This window comes from Aotus nancymaae, unplaced genomic scaffold (genome assembly GCF_030222135.1).
Source record: "Aotus nancymaae isolate 86718 unplaced genomic scaffold, 86718_ANA_hifiasm-v0.15.2.pri h1tg000010l, whole genome shotgun sequence".
In the NCBI taxonomy this organism is placed as follows: Eukaryota; Metazoa; Chordata; class Mammalia; order Primates; family Aotidae; genus Aotus; species Aotus nancymaae.
The window spans coordinates 75,468,060-75,491,649 of record NW_026988421.1 but is presented as its reverse complement, the minus strand read 5'-3'; the positions used below and the strand labels follow the sequence as shown (position 1 = coordinate 75,491,649).

Sequence of the window (23,590 nt, the reverse complement as noted above, 5' to 3'; positions counted from 1 at the left end):
GAACCTGGTGAAGCGGCAAAGGCTGCATGTGGGAAGCGTCTGACAGGTGAGACAGGAGATGAGACTGGAGGGTAAGCAGGGGCCTGCTGGGGTTGTGTAGAGGAGGGAGACAGCAGATTTGGCGTGGCTGCCATGGTGGATACTAGTGAGACCAAGCTGGCAAGCATGGACCCAAAGCACACTCCAGAAAGTTCTGCTGCTGTGGGAAGGGGCAGGGTAGGGTTGGGAGACTTGGGGGAAGTCATCTCCAGAGAACTACGGAGGATGACAGCTGAGGGTATGGTGCCAGGGAGGGAGCCAGGTGAGAAGGTGCCCGGGTGAGGAAGGGTCAGGTGGGGGTGCATCCAGGTGAGGGAAGAATGCAGGTGAGGGTTGCCCAAAGTCTGAAGATGGGCAATAGGGCATCCTTGCATTAGGTGGGGGGTGAAAAAGCAAAGGTAGAGGGTCTCAAATGGTTTTATTTACTTATTTAGAGAAAAGGTCTTGCTTTCTTGCCCATGCTGGAGTGCAGTGGCATGACCTTGGCTCACTGCAGCCTTGACCTCCTGGGCTCAGGCAATCCTCCTGCCTCAGTCTCCCAAACAGCTAGGACTACCATTATGCCTGTCTAATTATTTTTTAGCTTTTATGGAGATGAGGTCTCACTTTGTTGCACAGACTGACCTCAAACTCCTGAGCTCAAGTGATCCTCCCGCCTCAGCCTCCTGAGTAGCTGGGATTATAGGCGTGAGCCACCATGCCTGGCTCATTTTTCAGGGTTTTTTTTGATAGAGATGATGTCTTGCCATATTGCCTCAAGTAGTCTCCACTTTCTGGGCTTAAGCGATCCTCCTACTTTGGCCTCCCGAAGTGCTGGGATTACAGGTGTGAGCCACCACGCCCAGCTCTCAAAGGGTTTTAGACCCAAGCAGCAGGAATGAGCAAGTGTAAACAGGGAGGAGATCTGGGTTTTGTCTTGGAACATTTCTGGCCCCCAGGTACCAGGTGCCACAGGCGTCAAGCAGGCTTGGAGTGTGTCGTTGGTGTGTGGGTTGAGGGTGTCGCTGTCATCGACCCATGGTGGCACTGGCTGTGCAGGGGCAAGATGACAGTACATAAGGGGCACAGGACAGAGTTGGGATGCCCCGACTTTCCTGGTGAGGCAGATGGGAGGCATCTGCAGAGGAGTGGGTGGGAAGGCTCTGGGCTGGGCCGTCTGCAGCAGGCGCTGGTCAGGGCCTGGCTCCCCACAGCTTGGCTGGGCCTGGGGTTTCCTCCAGGCAGCTGCACACACCTCCCTGCCTTTCCCTGCCCAGGGGACTCAAGGACATACGTCCTCTTAGCCTTCTGACCCCACCAGGGAGAGGCCCTGTGCCTGCTGTCAGACCAGAACATTCTGGACTCTGTCTCATTTGTCTCTGGGTCCCCTAGCACTTAGCAAATCATGGGTGCTGGGAGTGACGGTTGCATTAAATTGAATCACCCAGGGCATGTTTTTATCTCGCTCCTGCTCAGAGCAGGCTTGGCTCCTGTCGCATCTGAACCTGTAATTCAGTGAGCCGTGTTCTGTGGGGCTGAGAGGCCCAGCTATCAGATTAGGATCACAGTCAATATCTGTTTTATTGTCCTTCCACACCAGCACCGGCCACATGATCGATCGTCCTCCCCACAGCTGATAAGGAGGCTCTCTGAGGTCAGACGGGCCCTCAGGCGCCCTAGCAGAAGCACCCAGCCTCCTTGCTCCAGAAGCTGCGCCTCCTCCAGCTTGCTGCCTCCAAGCTGCCCAGTGACTCTCAGGAGGGGAGGAGCCGACGTTCCTGCACCCGTGGTGAGTAACGCTGGTGGAGACACTGATCTGGGGGCCTGTATGGGAATGAGGTGGCCCTGGTTACATGGCACAGAACACCAGAGCATGACACTGTCTACTGTCTGCCACCCCCAGGGGCTTCCCAAGCAGAGCTGAGTGAAAGGCATCTGGTGCCTCTTGCTCTCATGTGTCCCTTGTCACCTTTGGGCTCACACCTCAGCACACTGCCCAGAATGGCCCAGCCTCCACCCACAGGTCATCTTTCCTGAGCACTGTGGGGCCAAAACCTGGCTGTCCTGGGGTGCCCCCAAAGGTGTGTCCTGCCCTGGCAGGGTGAGGAAAGGTGGGTGAGCCCAGGGTGAAGGGGTCAGCAGGGTGAGCCATCATGTCCCTGCTGCACATGGCGCTGTGGCTCAAATGACCCGGCCGCAGCATTGGCAACCGGGGGTCACTGCAGCCCACTATGCTGCAGTGCAAGGACACACAAGTGCACCCTGTTCCACATTTCTACTTCACTCGAGTTCGGTTTTCTGCTTCACCCTACACCCAACCCGCTCCTGGCTGGTCAGACCTGCTCTCCTCCCCGGAGCAGGAGCTGCGCCCTCTGCTGTTTGTCCTGCTCTTTCAGAGCCAACACTTGCCCTGTGGCCCCTGTAGCCCTGGGTGCAGGTGGCAGCTGACTGGACAGGGCCCCTGCCCCCCACAGCTCCTCAGGGCATACCACCAGCAGAGCCGCAGAGGACGCTGGACCCGCCACTCGGTTTTCGTTAGTCCTCAGAGTGACTCTGAGAGAAGGACACTTTCATTCCCATTTCACAGATGAGAAAATCAAGACTCAAAATGTCCCGGTCCTTTTCTACAAGGCCTCACCTTGTTCACTCCCACAAAGGGCTAACCTCTTCAGGAGGACCTGGCCCTATGGTCAGAGCAGTGGGTGAATATTGGCTGTGGGGCACCCAGAGCAGGTCCTGTCATCTGCTCTGTCCAGCCTGGGAGCTCTGGAAGGACCCTGTAGCCTGCTCAACTCCCGAGCTAGCTCCTTTCCAGACCAGCATCCTGGCCCCTGGGCATTCCAACAGACATTTAGCACACAAAAGCAGATGACATGCGGGTGTCCCTTTCCTGGCCCCTGTGTGGGAGGGGAGGTGAGGGGCATTTACCTGAAGTTTACCCGAGGCCCGCCTTAGCCTCTGCTTAGCTGCCCTGCTCAGAGGTGAGGCCCCTGCACGCTCCAGGGTGAGTGGCTGCTGAGTCTCACCCTCTGCTTTGTACTGGACCTTTGAATTTGGATGGCACTGGCCATCCTTCACCCAGGCACTTAAAAGACACAACTGGGTTGCCCAGCCAGGGAGTGTGGACTCTTCCAGCCACAGGGATGGCAGCAAAGAGGCAAGACCTCCCTGGAGCTCACAGAGAGGCCTGGCCTTTCCACCTCTCAGCTCCGTCCCCCTGCAGAGGCCCCTCTTCCCACTCCTGTCCCCTCCTCATGCTGCTTCTCACACTGGAACAATCATGTCCATTAGTTGTCATAGCAACTGAGACAGGGCAAAGTCATCCTCTAGAAGGGGCCCTGTGCAAATTATGGCATTACACCAACTTATTGCCAATCTTTTTAATTAAAACATTTTGCTTTCAACTTGGCTAATGGCAGAGATCAGTAAACAGGGGAGATTGAATTACTGATATTGAAGCTCCCCCAGCTCTTAAAAGGCTTAATTACTGGTGGGACCACAGAGAGGCAAGGAGGGGCTGCCAGCGAGTAGGTGGGCCTGACCCACCAGAGCTGCGTGAAGGTGATCAAATGGAGCTCCAACACTGGAAGGAAACACATTAAAATTTTTTAAACTCGAAGGACAGAATGAGCTACTGGAGTTATGGCTACAGTTCTGTTTCCAGAAACTATGATGTCACGTTGCTGGCTGCTGAATTTCTGTTTAATAATTAAATTGCCTGTTTGACACCTGGAGCCAGAACTGAGTGTCCATGGTGTGGCTGACCTATAAGCAGGGACCCCACTTGCCCAGAGACCCAGCCCCTTACCCAGGAGGGGAGGAGGGGAGGGAATGCTGCCCCCACCCAGGCAGTTCACACCCTCCTGACAGGAGCCCAGGATGGCTTCCCCTCAGGGTATCTGGCAGCTTCACAGCAGGAGGTACCCTCTGGTGAGCCCCATTTAGGGAGGAAAACAAAGGCCCCTAAGAGCTGAGTCTCCCTCCGCCAGGGTTACATAGGGACTAGAAACCAGCCCTCGCCAAGGCTCCTTTGAGAATCATGAATTTCGCTAATTACAGTCCTCTTTCCTCTCTTCCAGGTTACCTGATGCTCAGGTAGGAACTGCAGCTATTTTTAAAGTGAGATTTTCTACAAAGTAAAATTGCTTTGAGTATGTGTGAGTGCGTGGATGTGATTGTATGTGTAGTTGAGTGTTTATGGGTGCATATTTGTGTATTCGTGAGTGTATATGTGTGAAAGCATGTTGTGTGTATAAGTATGCATGCATGTGATATATGTCATGTGTATGTGTTCATATGTATGTATATTGTGTGTGTGCATGCATGAGTGTATAAGTGCATGTGCATGAGTGTGCAAGTGTATATGTATGAATGCATGTTGTGTGTATAAATATGTATATGTATGAGTGTGTGAGTGCATGTCATATATGTGTTTTTTGTGTGTATTGTGGTATAAGTGTAATATACGAGTATATATGTGTTTGTGGGTGTGTATATGTGAGTGTGAATGTATATCATTTGTACACATGTGAGTGTGTAAATATATATGTGAGTGTATGTGTAAGAATTGTGTGAGGTGTATATTACATGGACATGAGCATACATACTTCTAGGCTCTTTGTTTCTGAGGATTTGGGACCAGCTAGGGTCCCTGTAACAGAGCAGAATTTGATTTCTCATGAATGAAATTGACATCACAGATGCACCTAAAACCAGATTAATATAGCAAAAGGCAAAGGAATGAAAAACATACCCAGAAAATATGAGACCAAAACATTAGAAAAGTTACAATAGGATTACTAATGATGAACGCAACAGAATGCAAGTCAGGAAGCAGTAACGAGGATGAAGAGGGACCCCGCAGTGCATTCACCAGCAGGACTCACTAACCATGAACTTGTGTGCACTTAACAACATAATCTTGCTGCAAAGAGAAACTGATAAATTTGCCACCTCGGTGTAAGCTTTAAAACATTTTCTTATCAGAAATGGATAGCTCAGGGCCGGGTGTGGTGGCTCATGTCTGTAATCCTAGCACTTTGGGAGGCTGACGCGGGGGGAATCACTTGAAGTCAGGAGTCCAAGACCAGCCTGACCAACATGGTGAAACCCTGTCTCTACCAAAAATACAAAATTAGCCTGGTGTGGTGGCGCGCGCCTATAATCCCAGCTACTTGAGAGGCTGAGGCAGAAGAATCACTTAAACCCGGGAGGCAGAGGTTGCAGTGAGCCAAGATTGCGTCACTGCACTCCAGCCTGGGTGACAAGAGCGAAACGCCATCTGAGGGAAAAAAAAAAAAAAAAGAAATGGATAGTTCAATGAGATAAAAATTAGGAAGTAAAAGGAAAGGAAGTCTCATGAAATTTTAAAAAATGATATCACATAATCCACACTCTCTGACCATGTAACAAATTGAAAATCAACAATTAAGAAGTACTTACATAAAAGTATGCTTGGAAATTTACACATGTCTTTCCAAATGACTGAAATCAAGATGGAAATTTCAAATCCTTCAGCACTGTAGGAAAGGAAATTACAGCAAAACATGTGGAACGTGGCTACAGCAGTATTTAGAGGAAAATGTATCGTCTTTCAACATATACATTAATTGAACAGCAAGAAAGATTTAAGTGTATTTAAATTGAAAAGCAAAAAGCAGGTAAAGAAATACTAAAGAGTAGACATTGATAAAAAATTTTTAAAAGAAACAGGAGCATAAATAAGCCCCAGGCCTATGTCTCTTTTTTTAATGCAAATAAAATAGGTAAGTAAAACAGGACTCTGCTCAGAGAATGGGAACATCCCCATCTCCCTTCCTCGGCTAGACCTGCCTCTGACCATGTGGCCAGGTACTCCCCTCTGGTGCTTATGGCACCTGGATGCTCTCTACAGCCCTTGCAGTTGGGCAGCCTGTGCTCTGTACAACAGTGACAGCAATCCCGCTTGCCTGTGCCCAGCATTCCTCAGGGATACGGGACAAGCAAGGAGAGTGAAGGATGACGAGTGCTTAATCAACCACGAAGCTCTGCCAGATGTACAAGATTCAATACACAGTGGCATGGGAGAAGTTCAGCGAAGTCCGGTGCCAGTGAGCACTTGCTCAGCTGTCTATTCGCTTAGGATGAGTGAGCACCTACCATGTGCTGTGCCAGGAAAGGGAAGAGGAAGATGGAAGCTGGGTTTGGCAGTTCTGCCCTCTCAAATGTGCAGAAGAATCCTCGTGGTGGGAGAGTGTTCTGCCCCACAAGATAAAGGGCTCTGTGAGTGCAGAGGCTCTTTGGACACATGGCTCAAGTGTCCCACTGTGGCCCCCAATCATATCACTCCCTTTCCTGACCCCAGAGCCCACTTGGGTGCTCTGACTCTGGGGATCTGCTCAGCCACCTGCCCTGTGGGGTCTTCTGAGGAGCAGAGCCCAACGCCCGCGGCCACAGCACTCCTTCCCTCAGGCCACCTAAGCACCAGTGCATCCTCTCTGTGCCACCTGCTGCAAGCTCCTCACCACCCTGTTCTCAGGCGTGTGGGTTTTCTCTTCACACACCATCACCCCCGTCTCATGGACAAAGGTGAAGACTCAGAGAGGATAAATAACATAGATGGAGTCAGAGTTTGACCTGGGCATTCTGATGCCAACCTCCACCCCAGGCACCACCCTTGCCTGCCCTGGCTGTCCCCCAACCCAGACAGAAAGGCAGCCCCCTTGGTGGGGGTCAGGCAAGTTTAAATAAAAGGCTTAAGGTCACATAGCCTTAAACAACAGAGAGCGCCTCTGGTCTCAAGTTTCCCTGCAGACTCAGCCCCCTCCTGAAGCCCAGCCTGGCTGAGTGCTGACCTGGTCTTCTCAGCCACACAGGGCTGAGGCCAGAGGAGCCCTTGAGCCCGGGAGTTCGAGACTAGCCTGGGCAAAATAGTGAGATCCTGTCTGTATTTGACAACCAAAAAAAAAGTACAGACCCAGGAGGAAGCTCATATCCATCCCAGTCTCAGCCTCCAGCCATGTCAGGTATTATCAGGCCATTTTACAGACGCAGCAGCTGAGGTCAGGCAAGTTTAAATAAAAGGCTTAAGGTCACACAGCCTTAAACAACAGAGAGCGCCTCTGGTCTCAAGTTTCCCTGCAGACTCAGCCCCCTCCTGAAGCCCAGCCTGGCTGAGTGCTGACCTGGTCTTCTCAGCCACACAGGGCTGTGGGCTGCCTGGAGCAAGCTGACGTTTCCTGTGACAATTTCTTCCCAGGTGAACACCACTCTGCCAGCCAGGACGCTGCTGCTCGGCTGGGGCCCCTATGCCATCCTGTATCTATATGCAGTCATCGCAGACGTGACTTCCATCTCCCCCAAACTGCAGATGGTATAGATACTTCTCGAACCCAGAACTAGACCCCTTCAGGAGGGGGCTGAGTCTGCAGGGAAACTTGAGACCAGAGGCGCTCTCTGTTGTTTAAGGCTATGTGACCTTAAGCCTTTTATTTAAACTTGCCTGACCTCAGCTGCTGCGTCTGTAAAATGGCCTGATAATACCTGACATGGCTGGAGGCTGAGACTGGGATGGATATGAGCTTCCTCCTGGGTCTGTACTTTTTTTTTGGTTGTCAAATACAGACAGGATCTCACTATTTTGCCCAGGCTAGTCTCGAACTCCCGGGCTCAAGGGCTCCTCTGGCCACAGCCCTGTGTGGCTGAGAAGACCAGGTCAGCACTCAGCCAGGCTGGGCTTCAGGAGGGGGCTGAGTCTGCAGGGAAACTTGAGACCAGAGGCGCTCTCTGTTGTTTAAGGCTATGTGACCTTAAGCCTTTTATTTAAACTTGCCTGACCTCAGCTGCTGCGTCTGTAAAATGGCCTGATAATACCTGACATGGCTGGAGGCTGAGACTGGGATGGATATGAGCTTCCTCCTGGGTCTGTACTTTTTTTTTGGTTGTCAAATACAGACAGGATCTCACTATTTTGCCCAGGCTAGTCTCGAACTCCCGGGCTCAAGGGCTCCTCTGGCCTCAGCCTCCCCACTGCTGTGATACACTGAAAGCCCAGACTTCACCAGTAGGCAATCTATCCATGTAACAAAACTGCCCTGTACTCCCTTAAGTTTATTATTATTTTTAAAAAGGAGTGACTTTCCTGAGGCCTCTCAGCCTTGGGTGTACAGGGCTACGACTGACACTCAGGTCCATCTGGCTCTTTCCGTGCAGCCTGGTGTCTTTCTGAATCCTTGTGTCCAGCCTAGGGCCAGGCTCCAGGGGGCCACTGAGGATGGTGGGAGAATGTCTGGGCTTGGCCGTTTAGGCTGCTGGGCAGGACTTCTCGGGCAGCCTCCTGGCCTGGGGCTCAGTCCAGGGTGGCAGCCTCACTTGGCTCGGTCCTTCTCGCTCTTCTGCAGTGAGAGGCACTGCCAGATTCCCCTGCAGACCATCTCATTGCCCAGGGCATAATTGATGGCGTTGATCGTGGGCACCATTTTGGCAATTAGGGCGGGCACCTGTTGTGGCAGAAAAATCCAGGAAAGAAGCTTCAAAGCCACCGCACCTCTCTCTGTTCCCACCTGGTGACCCCAGTCACCCTCCCCCTGCAGCTGCCAATCCTTTGGTTCTGCAGGCTTGGAGCCCTCCCTGACTAGCTGGCGGAGATGCAGGGCTCACGGAGCCCCATGCAGCCACACTCCTGTCCAGGCCCACCTGCTTCCCACCTGGGCACCAATCTCAACCCCTGTTCACAGAGTCTTTATGTGCACCATCTGGCTGGCTGTCCCTGTCATCTCACATGAGATTTGGGCAATGTCAAACAGCAGCCTGGTCTAACTCAGGAACGAGGTGGGGGATTAGGGGGCGAACTAATGCTGTATGTATTGTGAGTATCCAAAGGAAGAAACGGAGAGGAAGAGACTGACACAGAGGCCATAAATCCAGAAAGAGACATGAGGTGAGACAGACACAAAGACGAGGGGGGTCTAGTTCTGGGTTCAAGAAGTATCTATACCATCTGCAGTTTGGGGGAGATGGAAGTCACGTCTGCGATGACTGCATATAGATACAGGATGGCATAGGGGCCCCAGCCGAGCAGCAGCGTCCTGGCTGGCAGAGTGGTGTTCACCTGGGAAGAAATTGTCACAGGAAACGTCAGCTTGCTCCAGGCAGCCCACAGCCCTGTGTGGCTGAGAAGACCAGGTCAGCACTCAGCCAGGCTGGGCTTCAGGAGGGGGCTGAGTCTGCAGGGAAACTTGAGACCAGAGGCACTCTCTGTTGTTTAAGGCTATGTGACCTTAAGCCTTTTATTTAAACTTGCCTGACCTCAGCTGCTGCGTCTGTAAAATGGCCTGATAATACCTGACATGGCTGGAGGCTGAGACTGGGATGGATATGAGCTTCCTCCTGGGTCTGTACTCTTTTTTTGGTTGTCAAATACAGACAGGATCTCACTATTTTGCCCAGGCTAGTCTCGAACTCCCGGGCTCAAGGGGTCCTCTGGCCTCAGCCTCCCCACTGCTGTGATTACAGGCATGAGCCACTGTGCCTGGCCCAGGTCTGTGCTCTTTAAGAGGAATCCTGGGCTCTGTGACTACGTGTATAAGGAGCTCCAGGCTGAGCTGCCCTCAGGCCTCAGTCCTAGAACCAACTTACCATCCGCAGCTACAGCCACCAGGCGAGACCACCCAGTCTCGGCTCCCAACGTGAAATACAACCAGTGGGGAAGGGGCTTGTCCGGAGAGAGGGAGATGCTGAGGTGCCGCCTGGGGCCACGAGGGGGCGAAAGACTCAAGCTTAACTTCGGCGGGAGCTGCCAGGTTCCTGCCCCGCACAGACACGCAGATGTGCAAATTCTGACGCTAAAGTTCGTGGCCGTTTTCTCCCAAAATGACTTTCTTTAACAAAGAGGGTAATTAAGTTGGAAGAGAACATATTTTCTTCTATCTTGGATTTTTAAAATATGTTGACCAAGAGACATTTTTTTTCCCCTAATTGTCCCTTTTTTGGGAAAAAAAAAAAAAAAAAGAGAAAAACAAGGGAGCGCAGCACTGCCAGGCACTCCCGGGGGCTGAGGCCGAGAGACGTGGACTCCCCTGGGGAGGCTGCTCCATCCCGGGAAGCCGGGATGGGGTCCCTGCGGGTGACCTTGTTGATGCCACCAGAGACAATGGTTTAAAGTCAACCCAGAAAAATGAGGAGATCATGGTGGCAGCCATGTTTCCCGCTTGACTGAGCCTCCAATAAATGTGGACTTTGCGCCTCCAGACAGGGCTTTGGGGTGGGCATCGTGGAGGATAGCCTGGAGCCGGCACCTATGCCAGCGACCAGCTGGGAGCCAGGGGAACGGATTCTGGTCCCAGCAAAGCCCTTGCTCTCCTTCTGTGACCTCTGGGTCCAACTAAAATAGATTTGCACAGTCCCTTTCCAATTCACAATAAATAAATAAAGTGGCAGATGCAGTGACTTAAAAAGAGAGTGTTTCTTTTATGTGCTGTGTTTGACTACATGGGTGGTGGAGTCTGAGACCTAGGTTTGAATCCAGGTGTGTGGCTTTTGGTGAGTTGCTTAGTTAACCCCCTTCTCAGCCTTAACTTTTTAGTCTGTGACACAGGGATAAGAAAATCTCCTTTTGGCTGGGTGTGGTGGCTGAAGCCTGTAATCCCAGCACTTTGGGAGCCTGAGGCAGGTGGATCACCTGAAGTCAGGAGTTCAAGACCAGGCTGACCAACATGGTGAAACCCTGTCTCTACTAAAAATACAAAACAAAGCGAGGCGTGGTGCCAGTGCCTGTAATCCCAGCTACTAGGGAGGTTGAGGCAGGAGAATCGCTTGAACCCCGGAGGTGGAGGTTGCAGTGAGGGGAGATCGCACCACTGCACTCCAGCCAGGGACAAAAAAAAAAAAGAAACAAGAAAAGAAAACCTCCTTCATCATAGAGTGGTTGCAAAGGTGAAATAATACTAGTATCTGAATTTTTTCTAATCTTTGTTGCTTGTTATGACTCCTTTGCTAGAGATCATCCAGGTGACCAAGTTAAAATAAAACCTTGGCAAGGGAATAGTAATGCAGAAATTAAAAAATGACCAGAAGGGCTTATTTTAAAGTATTGTATTTCTTGGACAAATGTGCTTGTAGGCTTGATTTTTATCTTGTGGGCACCAGCCTGAGACTGTGAGTAAATTAAACATCTCAAAGTAGTTTAAAAGTCGCATTTAAAAAGCCTGTAATTTTGTGCCAAACCTGAGATCCTCGGGAAGAATTAAGTGGAATAGCATGGATGGTGTCGGGCAGTGAGCCCTGGTTCCAGAGTTACCTGGTCTGGGTGAATCTGAGCAGTCCTGATCCTTGCTCCCCAGACCTTGGCGAGCTGAGCAAAGGGAGAGTGGCTTCCAGTTCTAACATCTTATACTGCGTACAAGCTGGATTGTCTCTTGATCATTGAAAAATGCAGGAAACCCCCGGTTGCTGAATGTCACATTGTTCATACTCCCTGGTGTCCCTGAGAGGAACCGAAAAATTGCTGCTGCTCTTGAGGCAGGAGAATAGCAAAGGGAATTGGAGGTTAAAGGTGGAATGAGTAGAAGCAGAAGCAAGGTGAAGAGGCGGTGAACAAGAAGCAAGACAAGAAACAGAAGTTGAGCAGCCAAAACAAAAATGAGAGTAAAAAGTGAGTAAGAAGCCCCCATGGCCGTCTAGATCCAGACCAAACCTGTTAGAGGCAGCTCCTCAGAAATGGGCATGTGCATTGGAGAGGAAAAGTATCCTTAAAATGACCCTGTATGATAATAAGCTCATTAAAGCTCATGCATATGCACTGCATATCATGCATGTACTTAAGATTATGGGATGGAGGTGACAGGCAAGGGCACAAGGACCAAAGTAACTAAGCAACCCACCTATCAATCAAACGGCAGACTCGCTAGAGATTAGGTAGCTTTGGGAACCTTAAATACACCAAACTGGTGCTGACCTCATTTATCAGAGATCAGTCCACTCTCCCCTCTCCGAGAGTGTAATACTGTGCTGAATAAACTTTTGCTGCCTTGCTTTGCTGCAAAAGCAATAAATGTTAGCTTTGCTATTTGTGTGTGTCACATCCAGTTCTTTGTTCGGGACACCAAAAGCCTGGAGCTGCACAGCACCATCTGATAACACTCCGGGAGGGGGCTTCTTACCTGAAGATGACCACTTTTCCTCAGTTTCTGCTCCATGAGCCGGTAGGATGTGATGGTGATGAAGAGGGGCATGGCAAAGTTGAAGAAGGACATGGTGAAGAGGAAGCTGGTGAAGTTTCTGCAGGCAGAGCGGGTAGAGGATTGGGGTCAGCTCCCAGGGATGGCCAGCTACCCTCAAGGACCCACCAGCTCTGCTCTAGATAATCAGATGTGGGGAAATGCCCCATTCAGACAAGCACTTAGTGTGGTTGCTCCCGGGTCCCAGGTGAACTCCCTTTAGGAGCCAGGGAGCTACGAGTTTCCCCTAGAACTTGCCTTTAGAAGCCAGGGAGCTGCAAGGAGGAAGAGGTCTCTGTCTTGTTCAAGTGCTCAGACCTGCTTTCCTCTTTGTCCCCCAAGCATAAAGAATGGGAAATTTTAGTTTGGGAAACATGTTCACCCAGTGTTGGGGATGTCAGTGGACCAAGAGGAACATTCAAGGAGCGTTCTAGACCCAAGGGTTTTAAAAGGATACTGTGGATAACAAGAAGATTGGATATTATGTCACTGAAGAAACGGTTGAAGGGACCACAGAAGAGCCTGGGGTCCAGATAGTGGTCATGGGGAGGTGAAAGGGCTGACTGGGAATGGTGGGAGTCCCAGGGAGGCAGATTCCCATTTCCTGAGGGAAGACTATGTCACCTTGGAGCTGTCCACCAGGCAGGGGCAGCTGGAAGGACTGGACCCTGTTGGGGAGTGCCATGGAGGGACACTTGGACCAGGCCCAGCATTCTCAAGAGAGCATCACCTGGAAAGCCTGTCATCCAGTGCAGATGCCTCATGATTAAACACCATGGGTAAAGCAGATGAATGCAACATGGCTCTGGTGGAAGCAAGAGGGGCTGGAGCCCATGTGACTACTCCCCAAGGCAGTTCCTAAAGGATCCTCCAAAGCTCTTGTCTCCCTAGAGCAGCCTGATGGGGCAGTACCAGAACACAAGCCCCATGAGGGTGGACACCCTCATGCATTCAGTCCTATCTCTCCAGGGATTGCCTCATAGCATATGCTCAGGCCATTTCCTCCCAATGCAAGGACCTTAATGTTCTTTGAATCTATTGTACCAAGGGATAGCTCCCTCTAGAAATTGATGAGGTCAGAGCCATGATGGCCAACTGTGCTGGGACAGTTGGTGGTGTAACTTGGTGACTGCTTTCACTGACACAAGCCAATGGCTTATTGTATGATGTCTTTTTTTGGGTTCAACTCTGGGCCCTAATTTTCATAACATTCCCATCACCTGGCCAGTTTTCAGAACAGGCTTTTTCGAGTCCCACTGTCCACCTGCAGGTGAGTATCATGACTAAGGAGTTGAGATTTTCTGGCACACGTTGCCATTTTCCCATTTGGATTTTCATCTCTGGCACCCTTGGCATAGGATTTCAAAGCTAAGATTCCCATGGAGTCTCGAAAATGATCCTCCCACCTCACCTGTCCCCCTTGGAGTAGTCCAGGGTGCAGCATGTCCCCAGTGGCTCATAGTCATAGTGGCCCCAACCCAGGAGGGGAAATGCTGCCCAGAAGGTGGAAGACAGCCACACGAAGAGCACCAGAGAGATGGCCGAGTTCCATGCCAGTTGGCTGCCTGCACAGGACAGAGGAGGAAGAGAAGTTTGTAAGGAGCAGATGGCATGGTAGAGTGAGAAAGAATGCACTTCCCAATCTCGAAGAGTGTCCCTGAATCCCAGCCTGATGCTTAATAGCGAAGGGCTTCTCTGAACCTCAGTATTCTCGCCCACAATGGGAATGATAATCCTTGCCTCAGAGGATTGTTACGAAGAATAAAATAGATAATGGATGGTGAAAGTCTCCAGATAGACTAACTATACCATCTTCTTCAGAGGACAGAGAGAAGAAGGGAGTGGCAAAGAACAGATGTGTTTTCAAAGCCAAGGTTCAGAAGGAAGCATGGGCAGAGGTTCGGGTGAGGGTCGTAGAGGATGGAGGCAGAAGTCTGGACTTACCACCACCCTCAGCACTTGCTCAGCATCAGGCCACTGCCCCTGCTTCCAGGACACCCTCTGAGAATGCTTGACTTGGGGGTTGGGGCTCAATCTCCGTGCCAATGTCAGAGGCTGGGTCCCGGCGGCATCTTTTGATGTGAATCAACCATGCTAATCTGACCTCCTCTGGTCCCCGCCCTGAAGCCCTCCTCTCTGTTGCAGTGTCATTGAGTCTTTCCCATCCAGTGGTTCCTCCTGAATCTGGCTTCAGGATGCACTTCTCAGGTGCCCTTCTCTGTCTACTGTTCATTTGTTATACTCTTTTGTATATAAGATCCCAGGGCAGCAGACAAGTCTCCAGGTGGGGTCTGGCTGGGAGAGAAGAGCATATCTACAACCTCCCTCATCTGACACTTTGCTTCTACTGATATTGCCCCAGATGCAATTTACCTGGATGTGCCCTTCTGATATGAACCTAATGTTTGTGTCTCCTCAAACTTGTATGTGAAGCCCTAATCCCCAATGTGATGGCATTTGGAGGTGGGGCCTTTGGGAGATAACTAGGCCAAAAGGGTGGAGCCCCTATGATGCGATTAGTGCCGTTATAAGAAGAGACACAATTAGCTGGGCATGGTGCATATGCCTGTAGTCCCAGCTACTCAGGAGGCTGAGGCAGAGAATCACTTGAACCTGGAAGGCAGAGGTTGCAGTGAACTGAGATTGTGTCACTATATTCTAGCCTGGGCGATAGAGTGAGACTCTGTTTCAAAAAAATAAAGGAAGGAACACAGGACTGACAATATCTCTCTTTTTATGTGAGGACATGGCAAGAAGGTGAACATATAAACCAAGAAGCAAGCCCTCACTGAACCTGACCATGCTGGCACCTTGAACTTGGACTTCCCATCCCACGTAATTGTGAGAAATTTCTGTTGTTCAAACCACTCAGTCCATGGCATTCTATTATAGGAGCCTGGGCAGACTAAGACAACTCCCACCCTAACTGTGGGCAAAATAATCATGTGCATGAATAAGAAGACTCAATATAGTTGAGATGTCAGTTCTTTCTATCTTTTTGTGAAGTTTTTTTGAGACAGTCTCACTCTGTCGCCCAGGCTGGAGTGCAGTGGTGTGATCTTGGCTCACTGCAACCTCTGCCTCCTGGGTTCAAGCAATTCTCCTTTCTCAGCCTCTCAAGTAGCTGGAATTACAGGTTCATGCCACCATGCCTGACTAATTTTGGTATTTTTAGTAGAGATTGGGTTTTCACCATTTTGGTCAGGCTGGTCTTGAACTCCTGACCTCAAGTAATCTGCCTACCTCGGTCTCCCAAAGTGTTGGAATTACAGGCATGAGCCACTGTCCCTGGCTTCTCCCTCTCTCCCTCCCTCCCTCTTTCTTTCTCTTTTTCTTTCTTTCTTTCTTTCTTCCTTCCTTTCTTTCTTTCAGACTCTCATTCTGTTGCCTGGGCTGGAATGCACAGTGGTGCCATCTCAGCTCACTGCATCCTCTGCCTCCCAGGTACAAGTGATTCTCTGTGGGCACAATAATTAATACCTACCTGGACCCTTAGTGCTGCCTCAGACTTTCAGCTTTAGAAACAGATGCCTACAACCACCCAGTGATGGAGTACATGAATTCATACTTCCTTCTTCCCCTTTTCACTCTGCTCTGCCATAACCTCAGTATTGAAAGGGCTTTGATCTAAGGACCCTGGCACAGAGATTAACTGTTCTATATTGAGGCAGAAAAGCCTGTTGCTGTCTGAGAAGGTGGGGTGTGTGTGTGTGTGTGTTTGTGTGTGTGTGTGTGTGTAAGATGGTCCAAAGGAGCATTAGGGGTGGGGACTGGGATAGAAGTAGTGGGAGAAGTGCTCCGAAGTCAGGTGTACAGGAGGGGCTCACCTATCACCATTTTGACTGAAGGCAGCATTTTGGCCTGGAGAGAGGCATATGATAGGAGAGACCCATGAGGGGCAGCGACTTTGCAGAGAAGGGGCTGTACATGTGACTGTGGCAAGGGAAGTTCTATGGATTCCAAAGAGGCCATGCCATAGCTTGAGGCTGTGCTGGCCATAGACCTCACAGCAGCCTCTGTGCTGGGCAAATTCATAGCTCAGGACTTGGAAGTACAAGGTCATGACCAACGGCAGCTCTACCCTTAGTAGCTGTGTGACCCTAGGAAAGCTGCTTAACTTCTCTGTGCCTTTGCTTCCGAGGCTGTGAGCTGAGGGTTTGCTAGGAGGGTGAGCTGAGCCACAGCTCCCCAAAGCATATTTATGTATCCCTGGTGGTGAACAGGGTTCTAGATGGTCTCTGGGTGAGCATGTTTTCATTTTAATGTGTATTAAAATTATAAGTACATTAAACCTGTGATTTCCCAGATATTGTTTAGAATGAGCTTGAAGCAAGTGTTTACATTTTAAAAAGTGAGTCACTTTTAAGAAAAAAAAATCAGGCCAGGCGCAGTGGCTCACACCTGTAATCCCAGCACTTTGGGAGACAGAGGCGGGTAGATCACGAGGCCAGGAGTTCCAGACCAGCCTGACCAACATGGTGAAACACTGTCTCTACTAAAAATACAAAACTGAGTCAGGCGTGGTGGCATGTGTCTGTAATCCCAGCTACTAGGGAGGCTGAGGCAGGAGAATTGCTTGAACTTGGGAGGCAGAGGTTGCAATGAGCTGAGATCGCACCACTGCACTCCAGCCTGAACAACACAGTGAGACTGTCTCAAAAAAAAAAGAAAAGAAAAAAAGTCAAGGAAAAACAGAGCTGTTTGTACACTGATATGGCCAATTATGAAGATGGCAACTGACGATGCAGCTTGACAAATCTAGAGCTGGAACAGTTTTCATGAAGTCTCATGGAAGGGTGAGGTGCCAGGGCACATGCCCAGCTACGCACACATACACACAGCCTCTCTGTGCCTCAGTAGTGCCTGTCTGCAAGGGCATTTTCTGTATCGCTGATCTCATTTGATTTTCAAAATAAAACTGAGGTTGGTTATTAAAATCATCTCGCAGAGGAGGAGACTAAGGTTCAGAGAGGATCCTTGACTTGACCAAGGTTGCAGTCATGGCAAGAGAGCCTCAGCAGGTCTCCTGCACACTCTCCCACCCTCCCTCCTTTCCTGAAATGAGTGCCCACACATGATAGGCATGCATACTCACAGCCACCCACACTTCCCTGTACTGGGAAACACGGAGCAGCAGCTAGTTCTGACTGTCCCTCCCTGCCTCTTATCCTTTCCACACTGCATCGGTGTCCCTCCACTCCAGGAGCCCAGATACATACGGGTGCAGTAGTGGTGATAGCGCCCCCAGGCGATGGCTGCACTGCCGCAGATGCTGGCCAACGCTGTCACAAAGCCCTGGAAGCCGTGAACCTGGCAGCCATCCGAGCCGTAGGGCCAGCGCCTGTGGGAGACACTGGGCACCAGTGACCCCTCCCCTCCGACCCTTTCCACCTCCCACACCTGCCAAGTACAGCTTGGAGTGTGTGTTCCTGAATGTTGCCCTGTATCTCTGAAGAGGCCCTTGATATCGCTGTCTTTGCTATGAGGCCTTAGAGCTTAAGTCACTGGGCTGAAGGGGTGGAGCCCAGTGCGCACTCTCCAGGCTGGGCGACTTTGACTGCACTGTGGTTGGGCCATAGGCTCTCTCTGCGTGATCAGATGCCTCTGTCACAGGAGAGCTCACGCCTGTATTAGATAGGTGGGGAAACTGAGGGTCAAAGAGGCAGATACCGAAGCCAAGGTTACAGAGATGAAGGGAAAGTCAGAGGGGAGACCCTAGGCCTCCCCATTCCCAAAGGCCAAGCAAAGTTGGGAGCTTCTGTTCATTGTGGGAGGAAGAATTCTCACTGATGCAGACCCCCAGACTGGTCAGCCCTGAGCATGTACATCCAGGTGGGCTCCAGCCTCCACCTGTAGTGACCAAAAGCAGAATGAGAATGTCCAGTCTGCTTCAGAAAACAGTCTTATAAACACTTCCTGAAGCTGTGATGGAAGGCCCTGGTTTGTGTATAAGGAGGTATTAGACACTAGCCAAAACCCCGTTTGCTTTCACAAACACTTACTTAGAGTTCCTAGGTGTCAAGCATTATTTTAAGTTATTTACACATAATAGAAATAAATACTTCCAACCACCCATCTGAGTTAGGAAATAATATCCAGTTTATGGAAGAAGCCTGGAACTAGAAATGCTGAAGCCAGAATGCAAACCTAGGTTGCTTGGTTACAGAACCCACACCATTGATGTCTATAGCCTGCCATCTCTTTCATCAGGTTTCAGCAACCCCTGCATTCCAGAAATCAGCTGCCGTTCTTCAGAAATAATCTGGAATTTAGGCCATTTTATCCTTCCCACCCTTAGCCCTTGGCCAATTTTCTGTAAGTACTAAAAATGCCTTTGGCCTGGCTGCCCAGGGTCCAGAGGTCAGGCCCCAGGCAGGATCCCAGAGCCTGTGGATTGGGGAGGGGGCTGGTACCGGAGGAGGCTGGATGTGGCTGCAACGAGGGTATTCAGGCTGATCCCACTGTCTGCAAGAGCCAAGCTCAGCACCAGCAGGTGGCAGGGAGTCCGCAGCTCCGGGGTCTTGCAGAAAGAGAAGATGGTCAGGCTATTGAGGCTGAGACCGGAGAGAGCTGAAAGGAAGGGTGGGGGCTGGTATTGGTGCTGCTGAAGCCCAGCTGGGGTCACAACAGGGTGCGTGGGGTGGATGGAGCATCAGCAACCTCCCGGACAGACAAGACAATCAATATAGCATGTTTCATGCTATAACAATCATAATCACTGACACCTGCAGGGCACTTATCACACACCAGACACCAGGATAAGCACCTTACATGAGTCATTTCGTTCAGTCTTCACTTGGACTCTCTCCTCCATTTATAGCTGGGAAATAGGCTCAGAGACTGTAGCTAACTTGCCCTAAGTACATAGCTAGTAAGTGGTAGAGCTGGAACTTGAATTCCATTATGTCTTTTTGGATTTCAAATTCCTTTTGGATTTCAAAATGCCTACTCTAAGGGCTGTAGAGCAAAGTCAGAGAGCCTCCAAAGGGAAGAGTCGACCTTAGAGCTGAGAGCTGCCCAGGACACCAGGCAGGGAAGTGAACATGAAATGGGTGTTCTCTGGCAGCAGAGAGACCCGACCTTGAATTTTGGCTTGGCCGCCTCACTTGCTGCTCCTGAAGCTCTCTGAACCTCAGCTTACCCCATCTAAAGTGAGGAACAGGAAAAACTCCTGCCTTCAAAACTATAAGAAGCACTTACCGGGCTGGGCGCGGTGGCTCACGCCTATAATCCCAGCACTTTGGGAGGCTGAGACGGGTGGATCATGAGGTCAAGAGATCGAGACCATCCTGGTCAACATGGTGAAACCCTGTCTCTACTAAAAATACAAAAATTAGCTGGGCATGGTGGCGCACACCTGTAGTCCCAGCTACTCGGGAGGCTGAGGCAGGAGAATTGCTTGAACCCAGGAGACGGAGGTTGCGGTGAGCCGAGATCGCGCCATTGCACACTCCAGCCTGGGCAACAAGAGCAAAACTCCGTCTAAAAAAAAAAAAAAAAAAAAAAAGAAGGACTTACCTGCAGGACAGTGCATGGAAAAGTATTCCAGGAGGGAATAGCATATGCAAAGACATAAAATGGTACAATGAGATACCACCTTACTCTTACAAGAATGGTCATCATTAAAAAGTCAAAAAACAATAGATCAATGGCATGGATATGGTAAAAGGGGAATGCTTATACACTGCTAGTGGGAATGTAAATTAGTACAACCTCTATGGAAAACAGTATAAAGATTCCTTAAATAGCTAAAAGTAGATCTGCCATTTAATCCAGCCAAAAAGACACATCCACATCTATGTTTATTTTGGCACAATTCACAATTGCAAATATACAGAATCAGTGTAAGTGCCCACTGACCAATTAGTGGATAAAGAAAATGTGGTATATATACATCATGGAATAATACTCAGCCTTAAAAAGGAATGAAATAATATCTTATGCAGTAACTCGGATGGAGCTGGAGGCCATTATTTTGAGGGAAGTAACTCAGGAATGGAAACCAAATACCGTTTGTTCTCACTTACAAGTGGGAGCTAAACCGTGAGTATGCAAAGGCATACAGAGTGGTGTAATGGACTCTGGAGACTCAGAAGGGAAAGGGTGAAAGAGGGGGTAGAATTTTAAAAACCTACATATTAGGTACAACCTAATATGGGTTGATGGGTGCACTGAAATCTCAGAATTTGCCACGATGTAATTCGTCTATGTAATCAAACATCACTTGTATCCCCGAAGCTATTAAAAATTTAAAAATATTTAAAAAATAAAATAAAGACCAAAGCATTCCATATATCATGATATTTCTAATCATCAAGCATGAAATAAAAATGTAAATTTAAATACCTTCCAAAAAATAAAGTGGTAAACTTTTACGGCATGTTTGAGGACCTGGAGGGATGCTAGATTGTAGGGTCCTCAGGAAAGGGAGACACGGGCTGGGGCCACCAGACAGTTGTGTCTAGGGCCTTCAGGACCAATCCAATGACTGTCACTTCCTCTCCATTGTCAGTTCTCATTAGGTGAGAAAATGTGCTGATGTTTTCTCTGGGTCTGCTTTGAACCAAAGCTGCATTCTCCATCAACCCTGCTTGGGCTGGCCCAGATCAGGATTGACACTGTCTCTAGCTCTGGCCTCAACAAGCATCTTAGGGATTCTGGGTTAGGGTAGGTACCTGGCGGACTCAGGTGGCCTCCAGAGGGGAAGTGCTTAGGCTCATGGGAGTAGACACAGTGAAAATAGTGGTGAGGCTGGAGAGGATGGGAGTGAATGAACTTAAATACCCTGGAGTCTATTTAGGCTAGCACTTTGTGCCCATTATCCCATTTAATCTTCACAATCAACCATTCGGAATGTCAAGGCATTGAGGGCAGAGAGCTGAAGGGACTTGGTTACAGTCACTCAAGAGCAGGTGGCAGAGTTGTCTGTCCTCAGAGCTTTTTGGGGGACTGATCTTATGTGGGATTCTTAGCAGGATTTCCAAGCAGTGGATTAAATTTTCTCCCAGCTGGAGGGACATGAAAAGTCCTAAAGCCTGGCTCTTGATCATCTCCTGGGCAGATGTCCCCTCTTAAAGTCTCTCCCTCCCTGGCCCTTGCCTGGCTTACTCTCTGCTCCCACAGGTTCAGCTGTCAGAACAACCCCTGAGTCCAGGTACAGAGGGGAGGCAGCCAAAGGGACCTGACACCCAGCTGGCTTTGGGGACCTCTCCTCTCCTTGCTAGCTCCACATTGGTGGCCTGGGTCCTCAGTACCCACTGGGGCCCTGCTGTACCCCAGGTTCTGCCTGGCTCACCTTCCACCAGCAGCACCATCCCCACAGCCAGCACCTCGAGCTCCCCGAAGCCAGTGGGCAGGGTACTGGACTCTGCCATTCTTGCTCTCCCTTCGTCAGTGACCCAGCTGTCTCTGACTTCCCACAGCCAGGCCCTCCCTTTTAAAGGGCCATCCCACATGCATGCAGGCACATGCAGGTTATTATACTGAACCTTGGGCTTTTTCTGGATGCCTCCCTTCTGTAAATGGGTCCCCTTGGCACAAGCAGAAGGAACCCATTCACGAGTTGGACAATGCAGCCTTTGTGAAGCCAGAATGGAGCCCTGTCTCATTCATTTCAGCCCCATTGCACAGGATTAAGGTCAGGGAATCCAACTGTTGTATGTGGCTGACAGCCTAATTGGAAAAGAGTTGCATAACCAGGGGAGGGGAGCAAGTGGAGGAATTTGAGCCGCAGCTGTTCCCGACAAGCCCGGTGTCTGTGCGCGTGTGTCCTCAGGCTCACATGCATGTGCTCCATAGCTGTGGGGAAAGGATGAGGTTTGGGAAGTTACCTGCTGTCAGAGGAAGAACCCCAACTGGGACCAGAGAATGGGGTTCTGGTTCCAAATCTGCCACTAAGTAGTTATGTGCCCTGGAGTGGGACCACTGGACTCTTCCGTTTACTTTTCTGCAATGCCAGTGTCTTTTGTCCCTGGCGTCTGTGTAAGTCCTGGTTAGACATCGTGAATATAAACCTCAGGGCTGCACTTCCTGTCTCTCATAGAGCACTTAAGCCCTACAAGCATAAAACATTTCCTAGGACCCTGTCTTAGAACAGAGGGACTGCTATCTTGTCAGTTCCTCCCTGCACCCGCCCCCCTCCCCACTAACAGCTTTGGTTGCTACAAATGACTTCTTGGTACACTGGCTCTTTATGCATTGTTATGCGCTTGCTCGTGGTAAAATTTGTACCAGAAAACACTGATCTAGGGCACCTTAACTCATTTTCAGATTAAGAAACCAAGCCCCAGGGCACTGTCGGCAAAATAGCTAATATTGAATGAGGTCAGGCACTGTGCTAAGGGATCTTCTGATGAGTCCTACAAACAACTCCATGAATTAGATACCATTATCCTTTCCATTTCAGATGAGGAAACTGTGGCTGAAAGCTGTTAAGAATCTTCCTGAGGCCACATAGTAATTTATGGATGGAGCTGAAACAAAAGCTGGATCTCCTATTCCCCAGGCTCAGGCACTTTTCAATGGCATCTTCTGATGCACTCTGGTAGAGCAACCCATTCTGTTCCATCAACATCCACTTCCCAGGCCTTTCCTCTCATGGGTCCTCACTTATCTCCAAGCCAAATCCCTCCTCAGGGCCGAGCTTATGATTGCACCCTCCAGAGCTTCCCTTGTTCTTTCTCAATTTCTACCTTATGATGTTGGTTATTACCTGTGTCCGTCCTTTTTTCATGCCTTCAAGATCACAAAATGCTTCATGAGAAGAGAAAGGAGGGCAAGGCCAAGATTAAAGGGTAAAGTTCATTTAGGAAAAAGATAGAAGAGAAAGAAGCAGAGATGTGGGAGCAGGCAAGCTGGTGGCTGGGTTTGGGGAGGAGAAAGTATAGCTGGGAAGCCCTGAGAAAACCCTGCTGGCTGCATTGGAAAGAAGGACGGAATGAGAAGCCAATATTGTCAAAACAGATCTGGCCCAGAGTTAAGCAGATATGTGTGCACTGGGGCCCCAGATATCTTTGCAGGCCATAACTCACTGGTCTAGGCCTGGCTGGACCCACAGGCCTGAAGGACTGGGGAACCTTCTAGAAAAGCCAAAGAACTTAGGTAGGGCATGTTGGACCAGAGAACAATGCCTTGGGGTCAAATGTGAGGAATGAATGAGTGAGTTGGCTGAGTGTCTACTACTGGGAACCATCCCTGGTCAGTCCTCACTGGCCTATTGAGTAGATATGGTAGGGCGAGATAGGATTAGGAGATAATAGGTAAAAATTGAAATTGAGCTGGGTGCAGTGGCTCAGGCCTGTAATCCCAGCACTTTGGGAGACTGAGGCAGGAGGATCACTTGAGGCCAGGAGTTTGAGACCGGCCTGGGCAACATACCA

General features: G+C 49.9%; 1 protein-coding gene across 8 annotated transcripts; it reads right to left on the bottom strand.

Annotated features, from left to right (window-relative positions):
* Positions 1-440: 440 nt before the first annotated feature.
* RGR (retinal G protein coupled receptor) lies at positions 441-21,649 on the bottom strand. Of its 8 annotated transcripts, none has more exons than XM_064374397.1 (9): positions 21,508-21,649; positions 18,626-18,782; positions 17,432-17,565; positions 13,624-13,777; positions 12,156-12,273; positions 8,993-9,106; positions 8,368-8,495; positions 5,461-5,537; positions 441-1,842 (listed from the first exon to the last, which is right to left on the bottom strand). In XM_064374397.1, exons 1-9 carry the CDS (start codon positions 21,584-21,586, stop codon positions 1,388-1,390), a joined length of 1,416 nt encoding a protein of 471 aa, XP_064230467.1. In that variant the 5' UTR covers positions 21,587-21,649; the 3' UTR covers positions 441-1,387. The 8 variants fall into 8 exon arrangements, with proteins under 8 accessions (XP_064230467.1, XP_064230468.1, XP_064230469.1 ...); XM_064374398.1 differs by having other exon boundaries at positions 17,432-17,553; XM_064374400.1 differs by lacking the exon at positions 441-1,842 and adding an exon at positions 1,849-3,601.
* Between the last annotated feature and the right edge of the window lie 1,941 nt (positions 21,650-23,590).